Source organism: Gavia stellata, chromosome 1 (genome assembly GCF_030936135.1).
Source record: "Gavia stellata isolate bGavSte3 chromosome 1, bGavSte3.hap2, whole genome shotgun sequence".
Taxonomy (NCBI): domain Eukaryota; kingdom Metazoa; phylum Chordata; class Aves; order Gaviiformes; family Gaviidae; genus Gavia; species Gavia stellata.
The window spans coordinates 73,700,799-73,724,767 of record NC_082594.1 but is presented as its reverse complement, the minus strand read 5'-3'; the positions used below and the strand labels follow the sequence as shown (position 1 = coordinate 73,724,767).

Below are 23,969 nucleotides of genomic sequence, written 5' to 3'. Positions count from 1 at the left end.
TGAGGAGGAATTTCATCCCTGATCAAATGCAGTTGTCGACCTTTGGGAGCCCAGGCTCTCTTCTTATAATCAGTGGAAAGAAAGAGGCCCCTCAGGGGTGCAATTCCTCTGACTGAAAGGTTTTGATCACAGAATCACAGAATCAGTACGGTTGGAAAAGACCTGTAAGATCATCGAGTCCAACCTGGGGGGGGGGGGGGGGGGGGGGGGGGGGGGGGGGGGGAAAAACACCAAAACACAACACAACCACAAAACCCACGCCACACAACAACAATAACAAGCCACAACCCACCCAACACCACACAGCACCATGTCCATCAAGCTACATCCCACAATGCCACATCCACACGCTCCTTGAATACCTCCAGGGAGGGTGACTCTACCACCTCCCTGGGCAGCCTATTCCAGTGTTTCACCACTCTCTCAGTGAAGAACTTTTTCCTAATGTCTAGCCTGAACCTCCCCTGTCGCAACTTGAGGCCATTTCCTCTAGTCCTGTCACTAGTCACTTGGGAGAAGAGACCAACACCCACCTCTCTGCAACCCCCTTTCAGGTAGTTGTAGAGAGCGATGAGGTCTCCCCTCAGCCTCCTCTTCTCCAGGCTAAACAACCCCAGCTCGCTCAGCCGCTCCTCATAAGACTTGTGTTCCAGACCCCTCACCAGCTTCGTCGCCCTTCTCTGGACACGCTCCAGCACCTCAATGTCCTTCTTGTAGTGAGGGGCCCAAAACTGAACACAGTATTCGAGGTGCGGCCTCACCAGAGCCGAGTACAGAGGCATGATCACCTCCCTGCTCCTGCTGGCCACACCATTTCTGATGCAAGCCAGGATGCCGTTGGCCTTCTTGGCCACCTGGGCACACTGCTGGCTCATATTCAGCCGGGTGTCGATCAACACCCCCAGGTCCTTTTCTGCAGGGGAACTTTCCAGCCACTCATCCCCAAGCCTGTAGCGTTGCCTGGGGTTGTTGTGGCCGAAGTGTAGAACCCGGCACTTGGCCTTATTGAACTTCATCCGGTTGGCCTCAGCCCATCGATCCAGCCTGTCCAGATCCCTCTGCAGAGCCTTCCTACCCTCAAGCAGATCAACACTCCCTCCCAACTTGGTGTCATCTGCAAACTTGCTGAGGGAGCACTCTATCCCCTCATCCAGATCATCAATGAAGATATTAAACAAGACCGGTCCCAAAACCGAGCCCTGGGGGACTCCGCTTGTGACCGGCCGCCAGCTGGATTTCACCCCATTCACCACAACCCTCTGGGCTCGGCCATCCAGCCAGTTTTTTACCCAGCGAAGAGTGTACCTGTCTAAACCACAGGCCGCCAGCTTCTCTAGGAGAATACTGTGGGGAACAGTGTCAAAGGCTTTGCTGAAGTCCAGGTAGACAACATCAACAGCCTTCCCCTCATCCACTAGGCGGGTCACCTGGTCATAGAAGGAGATCAGGTTGGTCAAGCAGGACCTGCCTTTCATGAACCCGTGCTGGCTGGGCCTGATCCCTTGGGTAACCTGCACGTGTCCCGTGAGCGCCCTCAAGATGAGCCTGGATCATAGATCATAGAATCACAGAATGGTTTGGGTTGGAAGGGACCTTAGAGACCATCTAGTTCCACCCCCCCGCCATGGGCAATGATACCTTTCACTAGACCAGGTTGCTCAAAGCCCCATCCAACCTGGCCTTGAACACTCTCAGGGATGGGGCATCCACAACCTCTCTGGGCAACCTGTTCCAATGTCTCACCACCCTCACAGTAACAGTAAAGAATTTCTTCCTAATATCTAATCTAAATCTACCCTCTTTCAGTTTAAAACCATCACCCCTCGTCCTATCACCACACTTCCTGATCAAGAGTCCCTCCCTGCCTTTCTTGTAGGCCCCCTTTAAGTACTGGAAGGCTGCTCTAAGGTCTCCCTGGAGCCTTCTCTTCTCCAGGCTGAACAACCCCTGCTCTCCCAGCCTGTCCTCATAGGGGAGGTGCTCCAGACCCCTGATCATCTTCGTGGTCCTCCTTTGGACCTACTTGAGCAGGTCCATGTCTTTCTTATGCTGGGGGCCCCAAGAGATGAACACAGTACTCACAAAAGCGGAGTAGAGAATCACCTCCCTCGACCTGCTGACCACACTTCTTTTGATGCAGCCCCAGATGTGATTGGCTTTCTGGGCTGTGAGCGCACATTGCTGGCTCATATTCTATAGCTACTATAGGATGAGAGGACGTGTATCTTGGAAGGACCTATTTCCCTCTGCTGGCATGGGTGATCTGCCCAATTTCAGACATCTATATCATAGATGTCCAAAGTTAGGTGAAATTAATTCTACCCTCAAGACTCTAAGTCTTTCTGGCATCTTTTCAAATCCAGGACTAATTTAATTTAAGGGCAAAAATTTCAGAAGTTCGTTACATAAGATAGGAGCATGGAGCCCTATTTTCAAGCATCTCTGTGTAAAGTGAGAGGAGAAGGAGAGAAAGGGATGAAAGCAATGTGTTGGTCTCGCAAGAGGAAGGGGTGGGGGGAGCCAGATCAAAAAAGGGCCAGGAAGAAACATAACAGATGGTTTACACATGAGTAGAAGATGAGAGAAATCTGGGGGATAGAGAGCTGAAGAAGGGCTCAACAAGGTTAGGATGGCAAGGAGCTATTCACATGTTATGGTTTTAAAATAGCTGCTGCAGAGGTTATCAAAATGACATATCAATACAGATTTGCTGTAGCTGTCTAAAAATGGGTAGTTTAGGGATCTGTTTTTAACAGAGATTTTTGTCACTGGCATAATTTTATACATGCTGACCAGGGAGGGAACCTTGAAGCAACCTGCTAGCACCCTGTCTGGCTCACCTGAGGGAGTACCAGAAAGAAAAGAAACCCAAACTGTATTCAATTACAGAAAAAATGCATAACACATGCTCTCCTAATCCAACTTCAGATGACCTCAATGACCGAAAGAAGAAGATTTTCAATGACCTTTGTATGAGCCCTGTTTGCCAGGGGACAAAGCTACTTTCTGGGCTTCGTTTAGCTAATGAAACACAACTCCCTTGTCAAGGCCCGTGCCAAGAGCAGGTACCCATTTGGGAGGGCATCATGTAGATGATGGCCCTGCATAGCCGGGAACCGACAACAGCGAACGCGTTATCCTACCTCCCAGTCCCGGGCGCAGTCGGTTGTCGTAGCCGTCCAGCAGACCGTCCAAGATCCTGGTGAATATAGTGATGTTATCATTGGCGTCCTCTTTTCCCGATGCTGTTGGCGTTTGCGAGAAGCTATTTTATACAAAAGAAAAGAAACACGTCAAAAGCTGTGCCAGCCTCAAGGGGTTTCAGTCTCAGGGGAACTTTGCAACGGAGGCTCTGAGCCTCTGCCCTCTCCCACTGCTCTAGCTGAGTGGCACAGGGAGCTGCGGCGATTTCATTACTGCTATAAGCCATCATAAATACCTCTCCCTGGAGGAGGAGGACCCAAGGAAGGACTCGTGCCATGGAGGTACAGCCCTGGAGTGCTGGATCAGGGGACATCTGAGCCCACTGACCCTCTTGCCGTAATACATGGGGAGATCCCAGTCCCCCAAGCTGCCCCGCCCTTCCTCAGCCCCACCACTTCCCTGGCGCCGGCATGTTTCTGTCCCCTGCAGGGAGCAATGTCAGCTCGCGGGGCCAGCAAAAGCTGTTACTGGTTTTTCTCTGGGTTAGCTCTCCAGTCTTTGGGAACCGCATCAGCTGGCAGGGAAGCTGCACAAGCAGCATGGGTTTGCCTGGGGATACTCCAAGTCTGACGGAAGGTACTCTTTAATCCTTACATGACAAACAGCTTCTAATTTCCACAGTTTATTAATTTATTGCCAGAACAAAGGATGAACTCTAGCCTTATTTGAGGAGAACAAACTCCCATTGCATTCAAAAATCCCACCCCAGATCACTGGGGTATCTGAAAAAATGTACTGCAGTACAGAAAACACAGTTCTTCATTCCTCCTCTCTCTTTTGCATAAATTAGACCTCTCTTGTAGTATGCAAATAACAGCAATATGTAATGGGCCTCATTCCATATCTTTTGGGCCAGATTTGTTTTTATTCTGAACTCCTTTTTATTTCATTGTTTTATCCATGGCTCAGACCTAGGAAGCTGCTCACAGCTCACAGCACAACTAAAACTTGCATTTCTAAGTCCATTTGATTTTCATTTAAAGATGCTTAGGTGAATACCCTGCCTACTAATGGCTTTGCTTACCTAAAGAACAGACACATAAGTTTATCCATAAGCATGCTTCACCTGCAGCAAGCGTTGAGCACCTCTTAAGACAGCATGTTTGCTCACACTCAGTGCTTATTCCAGTTTCAGTCTCTGCTGAAATCGCCAAGAAACGCTCCAGCTGTGACAGGGCACATCGCCCCACTGGGAACCGTACCCTGCTGCATGCTCCCTGCCAGTGGACAGGAATCACTTACACTCCAACAACCTGAACTCAACATGAGCCAGTCACCCAGAGATAAAAAAAATTAAAAAAATCCATGTTTATTTACTACCAGTCCCCAGAGAAATAGATCAGTAAATAAACAGAGAACGTCAAAGCATCCCTCTGAACAGCTTACCTTGCAGAATGCTTGTAACATATGCGTTAGGCTTACCTAACAGAACAGGATTTATACAAAGAAAGACAAGGACCTCAACCTGGTTTTACCTGCACAAGGTTTGCACCAATGGGACCTCGCTGACACCTCTGTAATGGGTCTGGAAGTTTTAGTGACACGAGACCTGGCTTAGGACGAGCTGCTCGTGGCCACGTAGCCCCTCACAGACATGGGGACCCCCAGTCCTGCGCCTGTTCCCATTACAGCTTGTGTGCTTCTGCCGAAAAAAGGATATCGTTGCAAAGCCTCTCAGGAAGAGGGACTGAGGCCAGGCGGCGGGAGCACTGGTCCAATTCCCAGGAATGCAGAAGCACATGCAAACACCTGGCCGAGGACACCCGAGTGCCATCAGCACTGCTGCAACTCTCAACAAGCTCAACACTGGAGAGCTCAAGGCCACCGAGGAGCTCCCCTTTGCTGCAGGCAGAGGCATAGCCGCAAATCTCGCCCATTTTTCAGGCCAACCCATCTCTCTGTGGTCAAAAGACCAAATTATTTTTTTTTCTACGCTGTGACCACAACCTCTAGTGAGTAACTGAGGCAGACAACACTGTGGACATGTTTGACTATAATCTGCAGTTAATCCAGCAGGTGCAAACTGATTACAGAAACATTAGACATCCTGGCATGCTGGACCATTTAAAACAAAAGACTGTATACTTTTTTGTTAATCGTAATCAAAGGGATTCACCACGTAAAGGTGAATATTTACAAGCAGCAGCCTAACGAATACGAACAGGAGACAGAAGTTACAGAGGTTCTTCATACACAGCGACCATAACTAACGCTTTGGTAAAATCCTAAAATACTATTTTAAACTTTTCTCATCTATTTTAGCTTCTTTTTTTCTTAAGAAAGAAATATGCATCATGCTGTCTGCCTGCTTCACCATATCAATGTAGGAACCCATTTTCATTTTCCAATGCATCCGTCAAAGAAGCGGAGAGATCAAACTTCATTTCATTCCTACAACTTTCATGAGAAACAGTGACTAGACAAGGGGAGAGGGATCTAAATTAGTGCCTCATTAAGTAAAAATGTGAGGTCAGCAGCCATCTATTCCCTCTGGCTCGCTGACTGGGCCAGTCAGCATGCATGTAGCTCAGAAACAGCCTCAGCAAAACCAGCCCACCTCCTCTCTGCTAATTAAGGGATATAGAGGAGACTTGCAGGGTGATTAGGAAAGATCCTGGGAGAAAAGGTCCACAGAAGAAAAATGTAGGTGTTGCAATGGGAGATGGGAACAAGGGATGCCAAATGGGGAGCCAGGATTATTGCAAACGTACGGTGCTGGGGGCACAGGATACAAAGCTTCACTAGTTCCTCTGCTCTTGAAAAAGCGTGTTATTTTTAGTGCTTATGGCTGAATTCAAAGCCAATTGAACTCAGAGGGAAGATTTCCATTGAACTATTTTTGTGGGCATGGGACAAAATACACTTAGCTCTCATAATTGCTCCTCTGAATCTAACGAGAGTAATTGATGCTGCTTCCTTGTATCTCAGCTATGTACATCTTTCACAAGAATAGTATACACACCTCAAATGCTGAAATACTTCTTTATCTCCACAAGAAAAGCTAATTAATAGACAAAAAAGATGGAGAAACAACTAGGGTGAAGACTCATAAAAAGTCTGCACTTCATCTGCAAAACTCCAATCCAATTTAGATTTGGCAGACCACTTCACCCGAAAAAGAAGGCATCTGATACTGAATTTTGGAGAAATGTCAGTATCATGTGAAGTTGCATTTGTAGATGGATTACTGTTTGCCATAATGCAAACGATACTTTTTCTTTCACAGAAAAGTTAGCATTTAATTTATATTTTTGAGATTGCTGGTGAAATAGCAACTCACATTTTGGAGTAAGTGCTGAAGTTGTCTTTTATGACATGAGACCTTTAAACTGTATGCAAAGTTACGTGCATACATTACATATTATAACTCTGTGAATAATGAGAAAACAGGTGATATCCTAAATTATTTCCACACAGCTGAAGATTAGGTTTTATCAACATATTAGTAGGTAAGCATATTATTGCCTCTCTGCAACCAGACATGTTTTTATAGCAGACATTTTCAGTTATGGATAAAAATAAACCTAGAAAAGAACCTTAGGAAAGTGCTAAGAAAATTCAAAGATAATTACATTTAAAGCTCACTACTGAACATAAACTAAACCAACCAGGAATACTTCTCATCACATCTATTTAATATTGCATTTTCAGGGTGACTGAAAAAAAATCAGAAGCCACAGAAGGGGCCCATCAGTGTAAAATGTAATAACTCTCTAAAGATTCTTAGCTACCTCTTCTGAGGAGTTCATCGTTTACCATTTTAAATATCGCTGTCTTTTTTGCCATCTAGTCAAAATCATGACAGGTACTATTCATAGATTAGTTGTAATAAAAGGAAAATCTATGGTAGATGTTTCGTGATTTTCCCAAAACTTAAAAAAGTAAGAGACACTAGAAAAAAAACTGAGGAGTATTTTGTGACTGAAAGTTGTATTTTTTTTTCTCTCTCTCTTAAAAGTAGAGTTTCCAATAGCTTGTTTTAATAGGATTGGAATTATACCAGAACTTCAGACAAATTAACAGTTTGTGGAAAAGACAGTGGAGAATGCACTTGCATGCTTTTGGATACTGTCAGCTGGCCAGACACCAAAGGATTTACTTTTCTAAGTTAGCTTCTTACCAACCCTTTCTTACAGAGTCTTGAGATACGAAAATGCTGATATTTTGTGAATTTGTGCAATGAAGATTCAATTCTTTCACATCAGATGAGGATAGAGGAGAGGACTGACTAAAATGATGAAATTTTAACGGTCTTTGCAGATCCTTAAAGAATAATTTCATTCTTTTATTTAGCAAGAGCAGTATTTTACTATCTTCTGGGACTGAGCAATTCGTGAGCAGCGCAATGAAAGCTTGTTTTTCATAGGGCGACGTCTTATTGTCCTCACCCCCTTGCACCTTAACGCCCCTTTCAATATCCTGTATTTCTCCCAATCATTAAACACCTCCGAGTACTCTCAGCTCCCCAAGTCACCGACCTGCAGCTTCACCAAGCACATGCTGGATGGCCTCCAGGAACATGCCTGTTATTTGGCCAGCCGGCAGGCCAAGTGAAACAGAGATGCTGAAGCTGTAGCTTTCTGTTTGGCAGAGGGATTGACTCATGTCTGCCTCCTCCAAGCAGTTCTAGGTACCCACTTAGTTTTCAAATTATTAAAATTGTCTAATGGGTTCAAAAAGCTATCTTGAGACATGGAGAAGGAAAGGAGAACAGAATTAAAAAAATAAACGGATAAGCATGACTGCATTAAGCATATGATGATTCTTACAACATTAGTCTTAAAAACATGAGGAAGAACTCCCTAGCATCTGCAAGTGCTTGGAAAGGGATAACCCAGCAGAACTAACTGCTTAGAGTTGCAGATACTAACTTGAAATAACAGCCTGAAGGAGAGGTATGTTTAGCCTAAATAGCAGGATTATGGTTTTAGTGATAAGGGCTGTGAGCTAGTTGGAAAGTATGTGAAACTACAGACACACCACGGACCAAATTCTTACAGTGTACAGAGAAGTCTTGTGTTGGCTACGCTTAATTGGGATCTTCTGTTTTCTGTGTTTCTACTATTACAAATATTATTAGCAGATGGCAACCAAACCGTGGTTACACCAACAACATCCGTCCCCATTGGTTTCGGCTCTCGAACAGATTTCTGAAATTGCACGTCTAAAATGCAAATGCACAGGGACTGCGCGTCACCAGCATGTCCCCAGAGACGTCCCCGTGGACAGCCTGGGGCTTGCAAAGAAGAGTCTGGATGGAGTAAAGTTGGCTGGCATGGGGCTGACCACGTGCTACCTCCTCTCAGGGAGATCTCAGTGCAGGCAGTCACCCATCGCACCGACCCTCGCAGGGCTGCAACTGCGTGGGCTCCCCGAGGGCCAGAAAGTGCAAGATGCTGGGCAGTGCCACGGCACCTGCGGAGGCTGGCAGGACAGGACCCTGCGTACATTGATTTCCTTCCAGCAGGATGCTCACAGTGTCGCTCTTGTGGGCATCAGTCTGAAGGGAGCAGGATCCAAACTATTTTGAATTTCCACTGATCCCTGCCAGGACAGCACCCACCTTCTACTTGGTTTTGTCAGCCTGACCCTGTGGGCCTTGAACTCATGAAACCGAGACTGAATTCAGCACAATCCTTCACGTAAAACAAATGGGAGGAATCCACCTCTGGTCTCACCTGAAAATACTCTTCACAGTTATTTGACTTTTAATTATTCTCTAGCTCTTTTATTAATGTTTACTTTCAAGACAATTGTGACTTATCTTGAAATGCTTCAGTAAAATACCTTAACTCGTTAGAGCATTATACAACTCAAGGCTGAATTCAAGCAAGCTTGAAAAAGCCTTGGCTCGTGCTGGGCCATTTCTGCAGAAGTAGACTCATAAAACTGTTATACCAACAACGGTGGGGGGCTTCGCATCCTCTTCTTATTTCATCTATACCTTTGAATTTTAATTCAGTCATTTTTCTTTAAGTAACGTCTACCAGCTATGCCTAGAGTCCTTCTCCTCATCCTCACCATCTATCGATGTGGATAACTCTCGATAGTCATTCCACATTTATGTTAAACATTAATCACAGACTTTTGCTGAGATTTCTGAAGTAGCCTAGGAGACTGAGATACATAATTCTTGTTTATTTTACCAGGCATTGTGCATCAAAATCCCCCAAGGTGGCTTTGGCTATGTCAGCAAAAACTGTATTTATGATTTAATATAAATATGGAATGACTATGGAGAATCGTAGACAAATCTCTGCCTTCATCTGTAATGTCCTACTGTATTTTGCTTTTTAATTTGTGCTCATTTGACCAATCACTTTTATCTAGCACATTGCAAAATGCACTGCAACGTAACAGTGCAGTCCAAACATGGATGAAGCTAATAAATAAGATTCTGGTAGCAACAGCAAGTATTATCAGTATTAGATTCTTGCAGTTAATATAGCAGCCTACATGTAAATTGTACTGTTCTGTCCTGAAGAGTCAGTCCCAAAGCACTTAGCAAATTACACTCTGAAACTGCTTCTGCCTCTGAAACAGAAGCGCTGGAGCATCCTTTGTCTTTTGAGCAGGGTCAAAATTCAGCCCTAAGGCAGCGTGTGAATGGTGCATCGAATTGGAGCTGCTTATCTCTGCAGACCCGCACTAAAATTACTAGATCAGAAATGGGGGGGGGGGGGGTGTTACATCATGATCTCATTTTAGTGCACAGCTTTTTGAGTAACTCGCAGAAAACAAGTGTCCTAGTTTCCCCTAATCGTCCTGTTCTGATTATCTGCCAGGTTATAGGTCACACTGATTCCTACCTGGGACTGAGATTCAGTATTTGCTTTGGAGTCGGAAGGGAGAGTTAAACCCTCTGTTTTTGCAGCCTTGCCTATCTATTCTTCTGTTAGAGGAGTAACACAGTTAAAAGACCCCACACCAAACAGGTCATGCTCAACTATTGCAATGTGTGGCCTTCTGCAGAGATGATGGACAATCAGGAAGGACTTAAGGTTATAGCCCTCAAGATTTTCTCAATGTGATAACAATTTGTCAAATTACAACCACGTCAAGACAAGTTTAAAACCAGTCGCACACTACCTGAGCCCTCTTCATTTGTATCACAAAGTCCAGGGAGAGTTTTGCCTTAGACCACAGTGAAAGCAGGACCAAGCTTTTCCAAAGCGAATAAACCAGTGCGCAGATCTTTGCATCCTTTGTAGCGTGCAGTCCTGCAACCGTTCATTTAAGCCACTGTGGTCACAGGCTTCCACCTTGCCTACACAGGACATGTGCTGGAGACAGAGCTAAGTTTTGCTTAGCATAGACAATCATTACTCCAAGTTTGGTCCTTCTCCTAGTTCCACTCTGGAAAAAAACCCTTTCCTTGAAATCAGAAACTGATTTGCATCTCCATTTTTTATCTTCTTATGGCAAGGAATTGATGGGTGTGCTTGTGAATCAGCACGTTGGGAGGATTAATTTTTTTCTGGTGAAATCATAAATAATTGTTCTCCTCCACAAAGAAGAATCAACCTACGTTTCCAGAGCACTTGCAAAATGCTTTTTCTAGACTCCATTGCATAGCCCGATTTTGAAAAGTTCTTAAGATCTCTGGGTTTAGGAAAAAAGCATATAAATAGGGGGTTTCTGTTTGGTTGTTGGTTTTTTTTTCCCTAAGAGCTACAGTAAGAGTATTTCTTCAATACAGTTTTCAGAATATCACCGTCAGGAAAGCATCCAAAGCAAAAATAAGGGAACAGAATTCCTTGTTATATGCTTCAGGGAAACACAATTTCTAATTATTCTAGCAAGTTTCAAACTCATCCGTCCTCCTGAGCAGTCACATTCTTAGTTTACTCGCAAGGAAAGCCGGTACCAGCTAGCAGCATGGCCCGAGTCCTGCTGTTGCAGTCTTGCGCTACTGCCTATAGCCTGCACCTGCCAGGTGAGAGGGAAGGTGCAAGCCCCCCTCATTGCAGCCACAGGTCAGAGCACTCAGCAGCTGTAGGCCTGGTCTGAGCTCCCCGTGCCCCCCAAGCCTTCCCGCAACAGTGTTACGGGCATAAAGAACCGATACGAGACCGTAAATTTGAGCAGGAAAGCAAACTGCTCCCTTCCCCCTGACACCGGTACGTTAAGATGAAATGCAAAGCCTGCTTGTTTTGTTCGGCTGCTCCGCACCACACGGAGCCAAGGTTTTTCAATTCCTTGAAAAACCCACAGCACAAATTCAAACACAATTGGCAACTCACCCGAAGTGGCTGGCTAAACTCATGGAAACGCAGAAGAGGAAGAAGTTTTTGATCATGATAAAGCCAGAGACCATCCCATTGTCCATTCCAGAGGAGACGAGGAACGCAGGTGGTTGCTTTGGTAAAGGTGCAGCTGCTCACTTTGTTCTTACGCTACAACAATACAAAAAAATTATAAATTATTACACGGACAAACAGCAGGCTAGCCGAGTTCAGCTAACACCGCATCTTCCGCTATCTGTGTTTTTCACAAACTTATCTAGGCTTATGTAAACATCAGCTGTTTATGTAAAATTGTATATCTTCAAGGACATGTTTTACCTTCTGCTGACAGCAAACTGCAACACAGGAAAAATTCTTAGTGGCCCAGTTTTCACTTATATTCATCCGTCATATAAGTAACTAAAGAAATAGTCACCATTTTCTAAATGCCAATTTCGACCCTTTACCTATTTCAACAACTTCCACATGCCTGCAAACCCAGGGCTGTGTGCAGCCTCCGCATCCTTTCCTTCCATCGCAATTTTTTTCCCATTAAATACCCGGCTTCCCTTTCCAAAATCCCAGTTGAAATGCCAAGAAACACCTACTGCTTCTTGGAATTCACACTGCTGATGCACGGCTTAGCAAAAAGAGGGTGGGATGGGGGGGGAGTAGTGTAAAAAGTGACCTTCCTCGCAAAGGCACATAAACCTCAGGCTAGCATGAAGAACGACAGTAATGTAGCTGCTCCAGCGACTGCCGCTTTTTGGATACCTGCCTCAGCGACCAGATCACCAATTTCAGCATTGTGCACTAACGTTTTCCTCTGTGCCCTATTAAAAAAACCCCAAACAAACAAACAAACAAAAAACCACAAAAAACCCCAACCCCTAAACCAAAGAAAAAAAAACCCCCAAAAACACACCCAGAGAGGAGCTGCCTGGATTTTCCACCCGAACCCTGTGCCCCCCGCGCTACACCGCTCCGCAACTTACTCTCCCCACCCCGCCGGCGCGGCAAGGCGAAAAGCCCAAACCAAAAGCCTCCCCCCGGGGCTCCCCCCGCCCGACCCGCGCTGCCCCGCGGTGGGTCCCGCTCGCTCCGCGCCGGGCACTGCGGGGCCGCCGCTCCCTTCCGCACACGCGCAGCCCCGGCCCGCCCACACCTGCCCGGCGGCCGGCGACCGCCGCCCGCTCCCCTCCGCCGCCGCCCGCGCGCTGCGCCCCGGGGCGCCGCGCTCCGCACCGCACCGCTCCGCACCGCACCGCTCCCCGAGGGTGGCAGCTGCCCGCCCGCGCCCGCTCCGCCCCCCCTTCCCTTCCTCACTTCCCATCCCCGCGGCGCCCCTGGGCTTGCCCCCACTCCGCCCGCCAAAGTTTCCCGCGGCCATGTGCGCGGCGCTGAGCGCAGCGGCGGCCGCCCGGGGGGCTGCGGGCAGGGCTCCCCGCCGCCGGCCCGGCCGGGCGCGGGTGCCCGGCGCTTACCAGCCGCCGGCGGGGGGACGGGAGCGAGGGGGCGGTGTTCGCCCGAAAGTTGCGGAGCGGCAGCGGGAGCGGAGCGGGAGCGGCGGCGCTGCCTCCCCGCCGCTGGCAGGCGCGGCCCCGCCGCAGCGCCGCGCCCGCGCCGCCCCCGCGCCGAGCCCGCGGCCGGGAGCGCGGGTCGGTGCGCAGGGCGCGCCCGCCCCTCAGGGACCCCGGCGCGGAGCCCCCCGGGGAGGGGCCGCGCCCGGCCCCGGCAGAGCCCCGGCAGGGTCCTGCGGCTCCTCGGGTCGCGGGCTCCCGGGAGCAGCCCCCGCCGGGCCGCCCCCAGCCGGGGCAGGGTCCTGGGCCAGCCCTGCCGGCACCGACCCTCCGCGGGGAGAGCCCCTGCCGCAGCCCGGCCGTGCAGGGGTCGCGTAGCCGTGGGGCAGGGCCATCCCCAACAAGGGTGAGGCTTGCCGGTGTATAGGCTCCTTACACACACGTGTATATAAGCATACATATGGATACACACCCCCATACATACATAGATCTGTATCTGTATTCCTCTTCTGCAGTCAATGGACCTGATCTAAACCATTAAACCTCTTAAACGCTGGAGTGGGGATTTGTACCCGCAACGTTAACTCTCTTCGTACATCCTCACTATTAGACATCCACAGTTTATATCGGTATTAAAAATTTCAGGAGACCTGCGATAACTTCGAGGTTTCCTTGTGACTGTATGTAGTGTTATTGCAGAAAAATGGATGCACTGCTTCACAGCCTCAATGTAGGGAGCGTTACACTTGCTACGTGTTCAAGTCACATACATTCAAGACATATACTGCTTGCAGGTGTGGAAGGGTTGGTGCATTTTGAACTATCCAAAAGACGAAGTGAGTGTTGTATAGTCCCAGTTCCTGTGGATTCCTTGAGATGCATGCAAGACGCATGTTACATGTGATGAATATGATTTCATATGTATACTGCTGTGACCATACTTTGAAATAATACTCCCAACTCAGTTGTTAAATTAACAGCTCTAACGAGGTAACACCTGTCTTTCAGGGAACATTACGGATCAATGAAGCATTTTTTTCTTTTTCCTGTATCCATAAAAAAGCTCTATGAAATTAATCCCTCCACTGAAATCAATACTGATTCTGCAGCTCATTGCCATAGAGGGTGCTGCTATACGTCTGCCTAGTTCACGGTCTGCACGGTTTGAATTGAAAACTGGTCCTTATGAATTTAAACTTTCATTTTTTCCGTTATATGTGGTGCTTAGCTGCGCTCAGGTTTTCCAGCAATGATTTATGATCTCAAATGCAGAGCCAATGACACACATTGTTCCTCGTTGTTCCTTAGTGACTTCAGTAAGTATGAAGTTGTGAATGAATGTTGCTATCAGAATAGCTTTCCCCGTGCTTAAAAATATCTGAGCAAAGTAGCATGAAGCACCAGTAGTTTTTCATGATAATGTTCTTGCCTAGGAGTGTTTAAATCAGATTTTTTTACACGGCTTTGATTTCTAGTATGAACTATTTATATCTCCGCATAGGTGATGTTGTAAAAATATGTGATCTTTAAATAATTTCACAAAAGAAAGCCGGAGAAATATTGGCCTCGACTTTCCACGTGAGCGGGCGAGAGCTGTGCACTCCGGCGGCCCGGTCCAGCTCTCCGGTGAGCAGAGCCGAGCCTTGATTCCTCTGACTCGCTACATCTCCTCCGCGAAGCCATATGCCGCAGATCCGCTGCCCAAAACCAGGGGGAGAAAGCACTGAAGACTCGGGGGAGCCCAAGAGCAAGAAAATGTTGAAGAAAAGCCTGGCGAAAACGGAAAAGACGAAGGAGAAAGCGCCTTACTCGGCGAAACGGCGAGCTGAGAAGTACCAGCGTCACGCAGGACGCCGCGCTCGCCGAGGAAAGCGCCGCTCCGCGCCCGCGCCCGCGCCGCGCCGCGCCCCGCCTGCTTCGCGCGCTCCGCTACCGCCAGGCGGGTGGGCGACCTCGGCCCAGGGCCGCAGTTCTGCCCGCCGCCGCCAGAGGGCAGCACAGCCCCACGCAGGGCCCGGGCGGCGGGGCCGGCGCTTGCCGAGCGCCGGGCGGGAGCCCGCGGGGGATCTGCCGGAGGGGTGCCCGGCGAAGCCGCCGGGAAGCCACCGCCTGCTGCGCGGCGCCTGGAGGACGGCGAAAAGAAAGCGGCTGGGGGGCAAGGTCTCGGAGGCACCGCTGGTGGCGGCCACAGCCGCAAGGAAGCGCGTCTGACGGCTCCGCAGGGCAGCGCCGGGATGGGTTTTTTCTGCAGCCTCGCCTGCCTGGTAGCAGGGTAACACCGACCTGCTTCCCTTTGCCAGCTAATTATAGCGAACGACGCAACGTCTCTGAAACACCTTGTTTATAATGCAAGGTATTAACTCCTGGGCAAAGGTGCTTTCTTGAGAGCTTGTCAGGCGTTAGTTGCACAGGTTGTCGGATCGGATCCCTGCAGGCTGGCGGCTTTGACCTGGGGGGGCAGAGTTACTACAAGCAGCAGACAGAGCTTTGCTTCGAAGGCGACAGTATCGCCCGTGTCCTCCGCCGCCTGTTTTTTCAGGCACGCCCTTGTGGTTCACACCCTGTTTGTATTCTTTGCCTCCTTGTTCACTTTTAAAGGATATGTTGAATTTAGTATGTGAAACAATTGCTTTTTGTTGTGGCCAAGGAAATGTTCTGTTTGCTTGGGTTTTGTTCTCTGCGCTGGTGTTTAGCAAGAGCCGACACAGCCTACCAGAAGCCATTCCATACTGTGATTTTCTTTGATATTTGGGAGAAGATTTGCGTGGTCCCTCTCTGACATTTCTCCTCCCCATTTCATTAAGTAATGTTGCTTATTTGCAGAGATAAATGCTAGATCATCCTCTACACAGGACTGAAACAATAGTACCGGCAAATTGGGCTGTGATTCTTACCATGACACGTGTGAGTACTTACACACTCAGGAGCTCACTGGGAAATGCATACCAAGTCCTAACACCGTGACACTCTGTGTTGGAAAATGTCCTGTTTCTCCAGTGGCCAAAGGCATCTCTGTCATTGATCAAGCTGTTCCTTCTTCTCCCAAGAGAGCTACAGAATGCTCATGAAGTTGCATGGAGGTGTGACATGCTGTAGGTATTGACTCAAGCACTGGCTCTTCAGAGACATTCTCTTCTGCCAAAACATTTCACTTCTGACCTCTAGGTGGAGGGGACTGCCTGTTTTCTTGAAATCTTCTGCCTTTGGCCTCTTAGCTAAGACTCCACAAAAGGCAGTGCTTGGGACAGTGGTTTTGGTGATACAAATCCTTTTCCAATAGAAAGCAGTGTGCATTCACCAGTCCTTGCATGAATCCCTAACCATGAGCTAAGACCAACTTGACCACTTTCAACACAGGGATTGGCTCTGAACAAAGGGTGAAAGTCTCGTTTCCACTCCCTTCTCTCTCAGTATTTGTAGAGATGACAGTCAAGAGGCTTCTACTCAGCCCTTGTGAGACACACTTGGAGTGCTGGGTCCAGCTTTGGGCTCCCCAGTGCAAGAGAGACATGGACATACTGGAGAAAGTCCAGCAAAGGGCCAAGAAGATTATTAAAGGACTGTAGCATCTCTCCTATAAGCAGAAGCTGAGAGAGCTGGGACTGTTCTGCCTGGAGAAGAGAAAGCTCAGAGGGATCTTATCCATGCGTATAAATACCTGATGGGGGGGGGGGGGGGGGCGGCACGGAATGAAGAAGAGGGAGCCAGGCCCTGCTCAGTGCTACCCACTGACAGGACAAGGGACAGTGGGCACAAACTAAAAAACGTGACATTCCATCTGAACACAAGAAAACATGTTTTTACTTTGAGGGTGGTCAAACATAGGAACAGGTTGCCCAGAGAGGTTGTGAACTCTCTGCCTGTGGAGATACTCAAAACCTGCAGGTTCCCTAGATCCTGGGAAACCTGCTGTAGCTGACCCTGCTTGAGGAGGAGGTGGGACTGGCTGATCTCCAGAGGTGCCATCCAGCTTCAGCCATCCTGTGGTCCTCTAAGCTATGAAAACAGTGTCATACTGTGAAACTCTGTATTACTTTTTCCAAACTGTTTCACAACTGTATCTGGTAGTGAAATGATACAAATAACCTTGCTGATGTGAGAGGTATGAAGAGTCTGTGAGACTTTGAAGCATTTGGTGTATTTCTGAACGATAAGGAGGGATATTAAAAGCCTTTTCTTTCCCTCATCCATGCCCACTTTACCATGTTGTGGACACCCATAAAACATGACCAGCGGCCTGCATTTCACTTTTCTGACAGGCCACGCTGCAGACAGAGCTGCTTTTAGGACCTGGTGTTTTGGCGTTTTGTTTTGTGCATCCCGGTGGCCATATAGAGCTACTCAGTGGAGCTTTGTGAAAGGCAGCTGGGGGCAGAGTAACGTTGGGAAGGATTGCTCAGAGACAGAGTTGGTCCCTTGTTGTGTGACACAGAATAGATCAGTGGTGCCACTGGGAAAGAAAGGCAGGTGACCACCTGCTCTGTCCCACCAAAACTCCAGCTGGTTGGGAAAAGCAACATCTTTAGGAAGCAACACTGATGCTTCTGGATGCTATTTGTTGCGATTCCCAAATCTGCAGGTGCAAAGGTCTAAATACTTCATCCGAAGCTAATCCTGAGCAGGTTGCTTTCTGCACACATTCAGTTTAGAAAGGAATGAAAGGCTACATTTTCTGTTTGGCAGTTTTTCCTATCTGTTATGGGCAACCTATGCTTCAGTCCGTATCCACGTACTAGACTAACAGCTGAGCGAACGTTGAGGGTATCCCTGAACACTGCTGTCATGGATTTATAGCATGCCCTAAGCTTCATGGTGTTTCTGGAAACCACTCTGGGCACCTTAGAGAGGTCCCTGCTCCGAGATGAGAGCCTCAGGTGCTGGCAGCCCTACTTCTCAAAAGTGGCTGGCAGGAAATTTAGATTAGTTTGGATCTGTGTTAGACACTTTGCCCCATTAGACCAGGGAAATGATATCTAGAGATACCTTCTGCACCCCCCGAAGGAGTTGGGAACATTTCCAACATTTTTTAGTCTGGTGTAAGGTTTTAAATCCTTGGATTAGAGCATTAAAGCAAACATTGTCTGTTACTTAGAATGGCATCCCTGTCTTTCTGCATACAGAGGGGCTCCATCTTTTTCCCCAAACCCACCTTGTTTTTTGACTCCTTAAAATTCCCTTATAGATCTTATCCTCCCTACAGATTAACAGAGCTGGTCCAGATTTGCACAGTTTAAATTCCACCTATGTGGCTGAGATAAGATTAACTGTTGAAAGCCTGGAGCTGGTCAGTGAGGAGCATGGGGCCAGGGCCAACAGTGGCGTCCAGGTCTGGCACTGCCCTTGCAGTGCTTTTGCAGGGAAACGTTCTGCCCAGGGTGGGTTTGATAGTTAACTCATATCAGTTCAGCTTGCCAGTAAGAGTACTGGAAAAGAGACAGTTTCCTTTACACCAGTGGATAGCAATGCAAAGTTGGAGCATGGGGTCAAACTTGCTCACAGATGTTTTTCCCATGGAAGAATTAAGGTTTTATTCACATTCTTGCCAGGTTCAGATGTGAAATCTTCTCCCTGTTCCTGCAGAGTCTACCGAATTCTGTCCTCGAGACAGAAACCATGAAAGCCAAAGGGATTTGCAACACATCCTGAACTGCTAGTTCATGGTCTTAGATTCAGGGGGACAGAAGAGGCTACCTAGCAGCAGTCCCTCCTGCATCACACAGTCCACAAATTTCCATAGCAGTATAAACTGACTTTCTGGTTTGCTTTCCTCTTGCTTTGTGAGAATGCAGGCTGTCTTTTCTGGGTATCCATGCAGCAAGTCACCTCCTCTGTGAGTGTTATATCCCATAAATAAGTGCCTGCTCTTACCTCACCTTGAATGTGCCCCTGGTTTCTTCTCTTGTTGGCACAGTGTTTTTAGCAGAGATCAGATCATGGACTAGTGTGATTGGCATTGCAAGTAGAAAGAGATTTGAAATGAGGGTGTCACCCAATCAAAGTTTATAACCCAGAGTTCTCTTAGATTTGATGTCCTGGGTCAAATTAACAAACTGATTTAATGTATCCATATGGACATAGTGGATACAGATGTGGAGTTCACATTTTGCCCATCTCTGAGCTGGACCAATTACAAGTTCCCTGCTTTGCAACCATAGAAATTGTGCTAATAGTACGGGAATGACAGTGCAAATAGACGTACTTAAGCTTCTTAGCAGGCCTAGTGAGAAGCAGGTGTATTCAAAAGCCAAAGATAGATGTACATGGAGCAAACAGAAGCACATTTTGTCTTCTCAGTCTGTGTGCTTACTGAGCAGTGGCAGTCGTTGTATCCTGATATTCCCAGGCGATTGCCTGGGGATTTTCCAGTTCTCCAGAATTTAACTTTTAAACATGAAATATAGAAACAATACTTTTGCATAGAAAGAAATAATAATGTAAAGGCTGAATAAGTGTTCTCTGATCATCTAAGATACTTGTAACTAATGTGTTCAGGTAGATTATTCTATGTTAAACACTGGTGATACATGCTTATACCTAATATGCTACAGTTTTCTGTGTAAACTTAGGGAGTTTTTATGACACACAAGTGAGCATCAACTCAGAAAACCTCTGAACTGGAACTTTATGATCCTATCATATATAAAATACCTTTAGTTAATTTCTTCAAAATGGCTAAATTTACTGGTTAGTATTTTAGCCAGCTAGAGTAGCAGTTACATCTACCTTTGAAAAATAATGGGTCATTAGGGTAGCATTGTATATGATCTTTAAGGCCTCAGTCTTCCTGTCTGGTGATTTGGGTGCATCTTTTCTGTAAGTATGACACTGCACAATGCAATCCTTGTGAGAACAGAGCACACCTTTAATGATACAGGTGAGCAAAAAAAACCAACTTACTCTGTATTCTGAAGCATCTAAGTAAGAAAGCACTTTGTGGAGAATAACCACAATGATTCAGTTTCATACATATGATTCATAAAGAAAGATTAATCAGGCTTAAACTAGAGCATACACGTTCTGCATCAATATTCAAGGGTTTATGCATATGCTACTGTACATGTAATTCCTTCATAACAGGAAGGCGAGAACAAATCTTAGAAGGAACAACACAGAAATTCATTGAACTAAGATGGAAGAATTGATGTTGATAAATTCTTCATTAAGTGTATAATCAAATATTCATAATGGATGGAAGGTGAGTGTACCCATAGACCATATAGGACTATAGTAACTTAATGTACTTAATGATGTTAAGGACAGTGTATTTGAAGTTTAGAAATTGGTTACAGAAAAGAGGTACCAAAATCTACTTGACAGTACATCTCTGAATCTTATCACACATACATATACATGTATATCTCTCTCTCATATTTAGGATATAAGCTATAAATATTTATGCCTATTGATACATGTATGTACATATCAAGTCTACCTGTCCACTGGGTTTTGGCTATGTAAATGCTAAGATAAGATTGGATTAGCACGTTTTAAGTTGTGATGAACTCAGGTCTTTTTTGGCTGCTATAGTTTCCATATTTACTGTGTTTCTCTGTGCTGTTTACATGAGTGCTGGGCATATTGACAGAACTCATTATGTCTGTTTCTGATCAACACAGGTAACTGTCAAAGATACCAACAAATCTTTGTTTCCACTTTTGTAAAATTTTACAAATGCTTTCAAGTCACCCTGTAATGATTCATTATAATAATTAGCTGCTGCTACAAAAAATACATTAATGCATACCATTTGGAAAGCTGTAGACACAACTTACATTTATTTTAGGATTTGCAACATACTGCTTTTCAGGCTCAATTTATTGGCAAGGGTTAGGTGGGAATAAATGTTCTCAGCAGTTCCAAGTCTCATTAAATGTGATTTCCGTTATATAGATTCAAGTGCTAGAATTAATAAAATTTCAAGAAAAATGAGTTTTTAAATTGTTCCATCTAGAATTAACATTTACAGCAATTGGACAGAGCTGCTAAAAAAAAAAAAAAAAAAAAAAAAAAAAAAGAAAAAGGAAATAACCTGAAAATGCCCTGTTTTGGAAAAGATATTGATGGAGATTTCACAATGATCTATATATAACACAATGGGACGTTAAATATCAATGATTGAACTATGGCAAGCATTATAATATACCACACCAATGCAGGTGATGTCAGTCCTACAGCTTTGTGAGAAAATATTTTGTCAGTCTCAGTGCAGTAGAATTCAGAAAGATAAAAATAATAACATATATTATGTATAACAGTTAGTAAATCAGATCTTCATGTAGCATAAACTGGCTAAGTGAAGGGCAGCAGAACTACAGCCATACATCAGCTGAGGTTATGCCTCGAGTGTGACCCGGTAATTATGATTCAGTCAATGAGAGTTTGTTTGAGTTTGAAGAATGAGATTTGGCACAAATATTAAGTAGGGGCTTTTTTTTTTTTTTTTTCCTTTTGGTAAGTAATTAATTTATTCAATGAAAAATGCAGGTGGCTTGCTCACAAAACAGCTGCAGAGCAGGCTAAAATTTGGCAATTTGGATTGGTCAATGGAAAAAAAATAGGGTAAAACACTAGACATATTGAGCATTTTGATTTTAGTATTTCTGAAAAAGCCAGTAGGATGGAAGAGAAGGACAGGCTGGATCGATGGGCCCAGGCCAATTGTATGCGGTTCAACAAGGCCAAGTGCCGGGTCCTGCACTTGGGTCACAACAACCCCATGCAACGCTACAGGCTTGGGGACGAGTGGCTGGAAAGCTGCCCTGCAGAAAAGGACCTGGGGCTGTTGATTGACAGCCAGCTGAATATGAGCCAGCAGTGTGCCCAGGTGGCCAAGAAGGCCAACAGCGTCCTGGCCTGTATCAGAAATAGTGTGGCCAGCAGGAGTAGGGAAGTGATCGTGCCCCTGTACTCGGCGCTGGTGAGGCCGCACCTCGAATCCTGTGTTCAGTTTTGGGCCCCTCACTACAAGAAGGACATTGAGGTGCTGGAGCGTGTCCAGAGAAGGGCGACGAAGCTGGTGAGGGGTCTGGAGCACAAGTCTGATGAGGAGCGGCTGAGGGAACTGGGGTTGTTCAGTCTGGAGAAGAGGAGGCTGAGGGGAGACCTCATCGCTCTCTACAATTACCTGAAAGGGGGTTGCAGAGAGGTGGGTGTTGGTCTCTTCTCCCAAGTGACAAGTGACAGGACAAGAGGAAACAGCCTCAAGTTGCACCAGGGGAGGTTTAGGCTGGATATTAGGAAAAATTTCTTTACTGAGAGAGTGGTGAAACACTGGAACAGGCTGCCCAGTGGGAGGTGGTGGAGTCACCCTCACTGGAGATGTTCAAGGAACGTGTGGATGAGGCATTGTGGGACATGGTTTAATGGGCATGGTGGTGTTGGTTGATGGTTGGACTTGATGATCTTACAGGTCTTTTCCAACCTTAGTGATTCTGTGATTCAGTGATTCTGTGTTATAGCTGCAGAAAGAGTTAAGAATAGCTGTGAGGAATTGTCGTACAACCTGTGCTGCTTCGGATATTCCCTTTGGCTGTGAGAAACCAAGATTAACTCTTTGCTATGGGCAGCCATTGTCTTTTTGGACATAGGGAACTTTGTATGGATTTTCCTTGTTCTCATAAACTGTTCCAGTTTGACAGAAGTGGTTGAGTGTTCAGTGGGTCAGCTATCAGTGGAGATGAATACTTGTGTGCCAGCCCTTGCCAAGGAAAGCTTTGCCTGGAGGGAAGGAAAGCACCCTACCTCCAAGCTGCCTATTTAGGATGTAGCAGATTCAAGTTCAGTCCTGGGTGCAGAGTGTTTTCCTTCACTACTTGTGCTGTAGTTTTTGAAGAAAGCAAACTGGCATATGAACTGGAGGAACAGCGCGGCACACTCTGTCCAGGTCCCTAGGCAGCACACTCATTGTGTCTGGTCCTGCTTTAAATTCCAGGAGCTCCATTGGGTGCAAATTTTGGAGAAATAGGGCTACTTGCATAAGTACGATGAGCTGGATTTATCACCATGCCTTTCACCTTCAGCAACTGAAAGTTAGTGGATTAGTTTCGCATTTGGGGCTGTATAATTGGATCACAGACTGCAGGTCAATTGTGTACAAGGAACTTTACCTGCTTGTCTAAACAGTATCACTTGTGGATCCAGGGAGCTAACACTCATGTTAATTTTAGCAGCCAAAGAGTGGGAACAGTCAAAGAACATAGCATCTCAGGTGCACAGAAGAGGATCAAAAGAACAGCTTCAAAGAGAAAAAAGTGACTTAAATAAAATATGACTGCTGGAAAGGTTGCAGTTTGATCTACTGGTGTTTTCCCAGTTTACTAAAAAGAACAAAACAAGAGCCATCAAATGTTAATCGGATGCTTTTTGTGTTGAGAGTGCTGGGGCAGAATGCTGGGTATGCTCAAGACAGCAGGAGGGAATGAGTTTCGTGTGAATAACCCAAGAGAAGAGACCTTAAGCCTGTCAGTTAGTTTTCCACTCTAAATGTGTTTCATCATAAAGTGCCATTTTGTTGAAATCAGATGATGATGCTTTTATCACAGCTTTTTGAGTTCCAGCTTCTACACCACAGAAAAGTAAATTACCCACCCTGGAACCATCAGCAACCCGGTAGCTCAGGCATTCACCCAGGCATGGGTGAACTAGGCTCAAAACCCTTTTGTGAACACCACACTCAAGTATTAGCCTCTTAATGTGATGATAAAGCCAATATCTTGGCAGCTGACTATTAACTGTGTGTCATATTTTATGGATGAACAACTTGGGCTGCCCAAGGCTTATAGAGCACTTGCTGGTGGTAGTGGTAGGCAAAGTTGGTGAGAGCTGCGGTTTCTCAGCACCTCTGACTGCAAGGCAGTGCGGTCTCCAGTAATGTGCACAGGGTTGCAAGCCATGAGTTTTAATCCTTGCTCTGTCGCTAATTCACTGTGTAGCTCCAGGCAAGTTCCTCTCTCTTTAGATGTAAAATGGGAATAATAATAATGGTCTCCTATCTTTTGGCAGCAATAAATTCATCTATGTT

At 46.3% G+C, this 23,969-nt stretch overlaps 2 protein-coding genes across 2 annotated transcripts in view; one reads left to right on the top strand and one right to left on the bottom strand.

Annotated features, from left to right (window-relative positions):
• Nucleotides 1-11,533, bottom strand: part of GABRA5 (gamma-aminobutyric acid type A receptor subunit alpha5) — a 56,512-nt gene extending 44,979 nt beyond the window's left edge. The window contains exons 1-2 of the mRNA XM_059820976.1: nt 11,448-11,533; nt 3,144-3,265 (exon numbers count right to left, since the gene is read on the bottom strand). Of these exons, the coding sequence (XP_059676959.1) occupies nt 3,144-3,265; nt 11,448-11,533 (208 nt within the window). The remainder of the gene's footprint in view (nt 1-3,143; nt 3,266-11,447) is intronic.
• Nucleotides 1-23,969, top strand: part of GABRB3 (gamma-aminobutyric acid type A receptor subunit beta3) — a 202,031-nt gene that overhangs the window by 37,854 nt on the left and 140,208 nt on the right. The gene's annotated exons all lie outside the window — the stretch shown is intronic.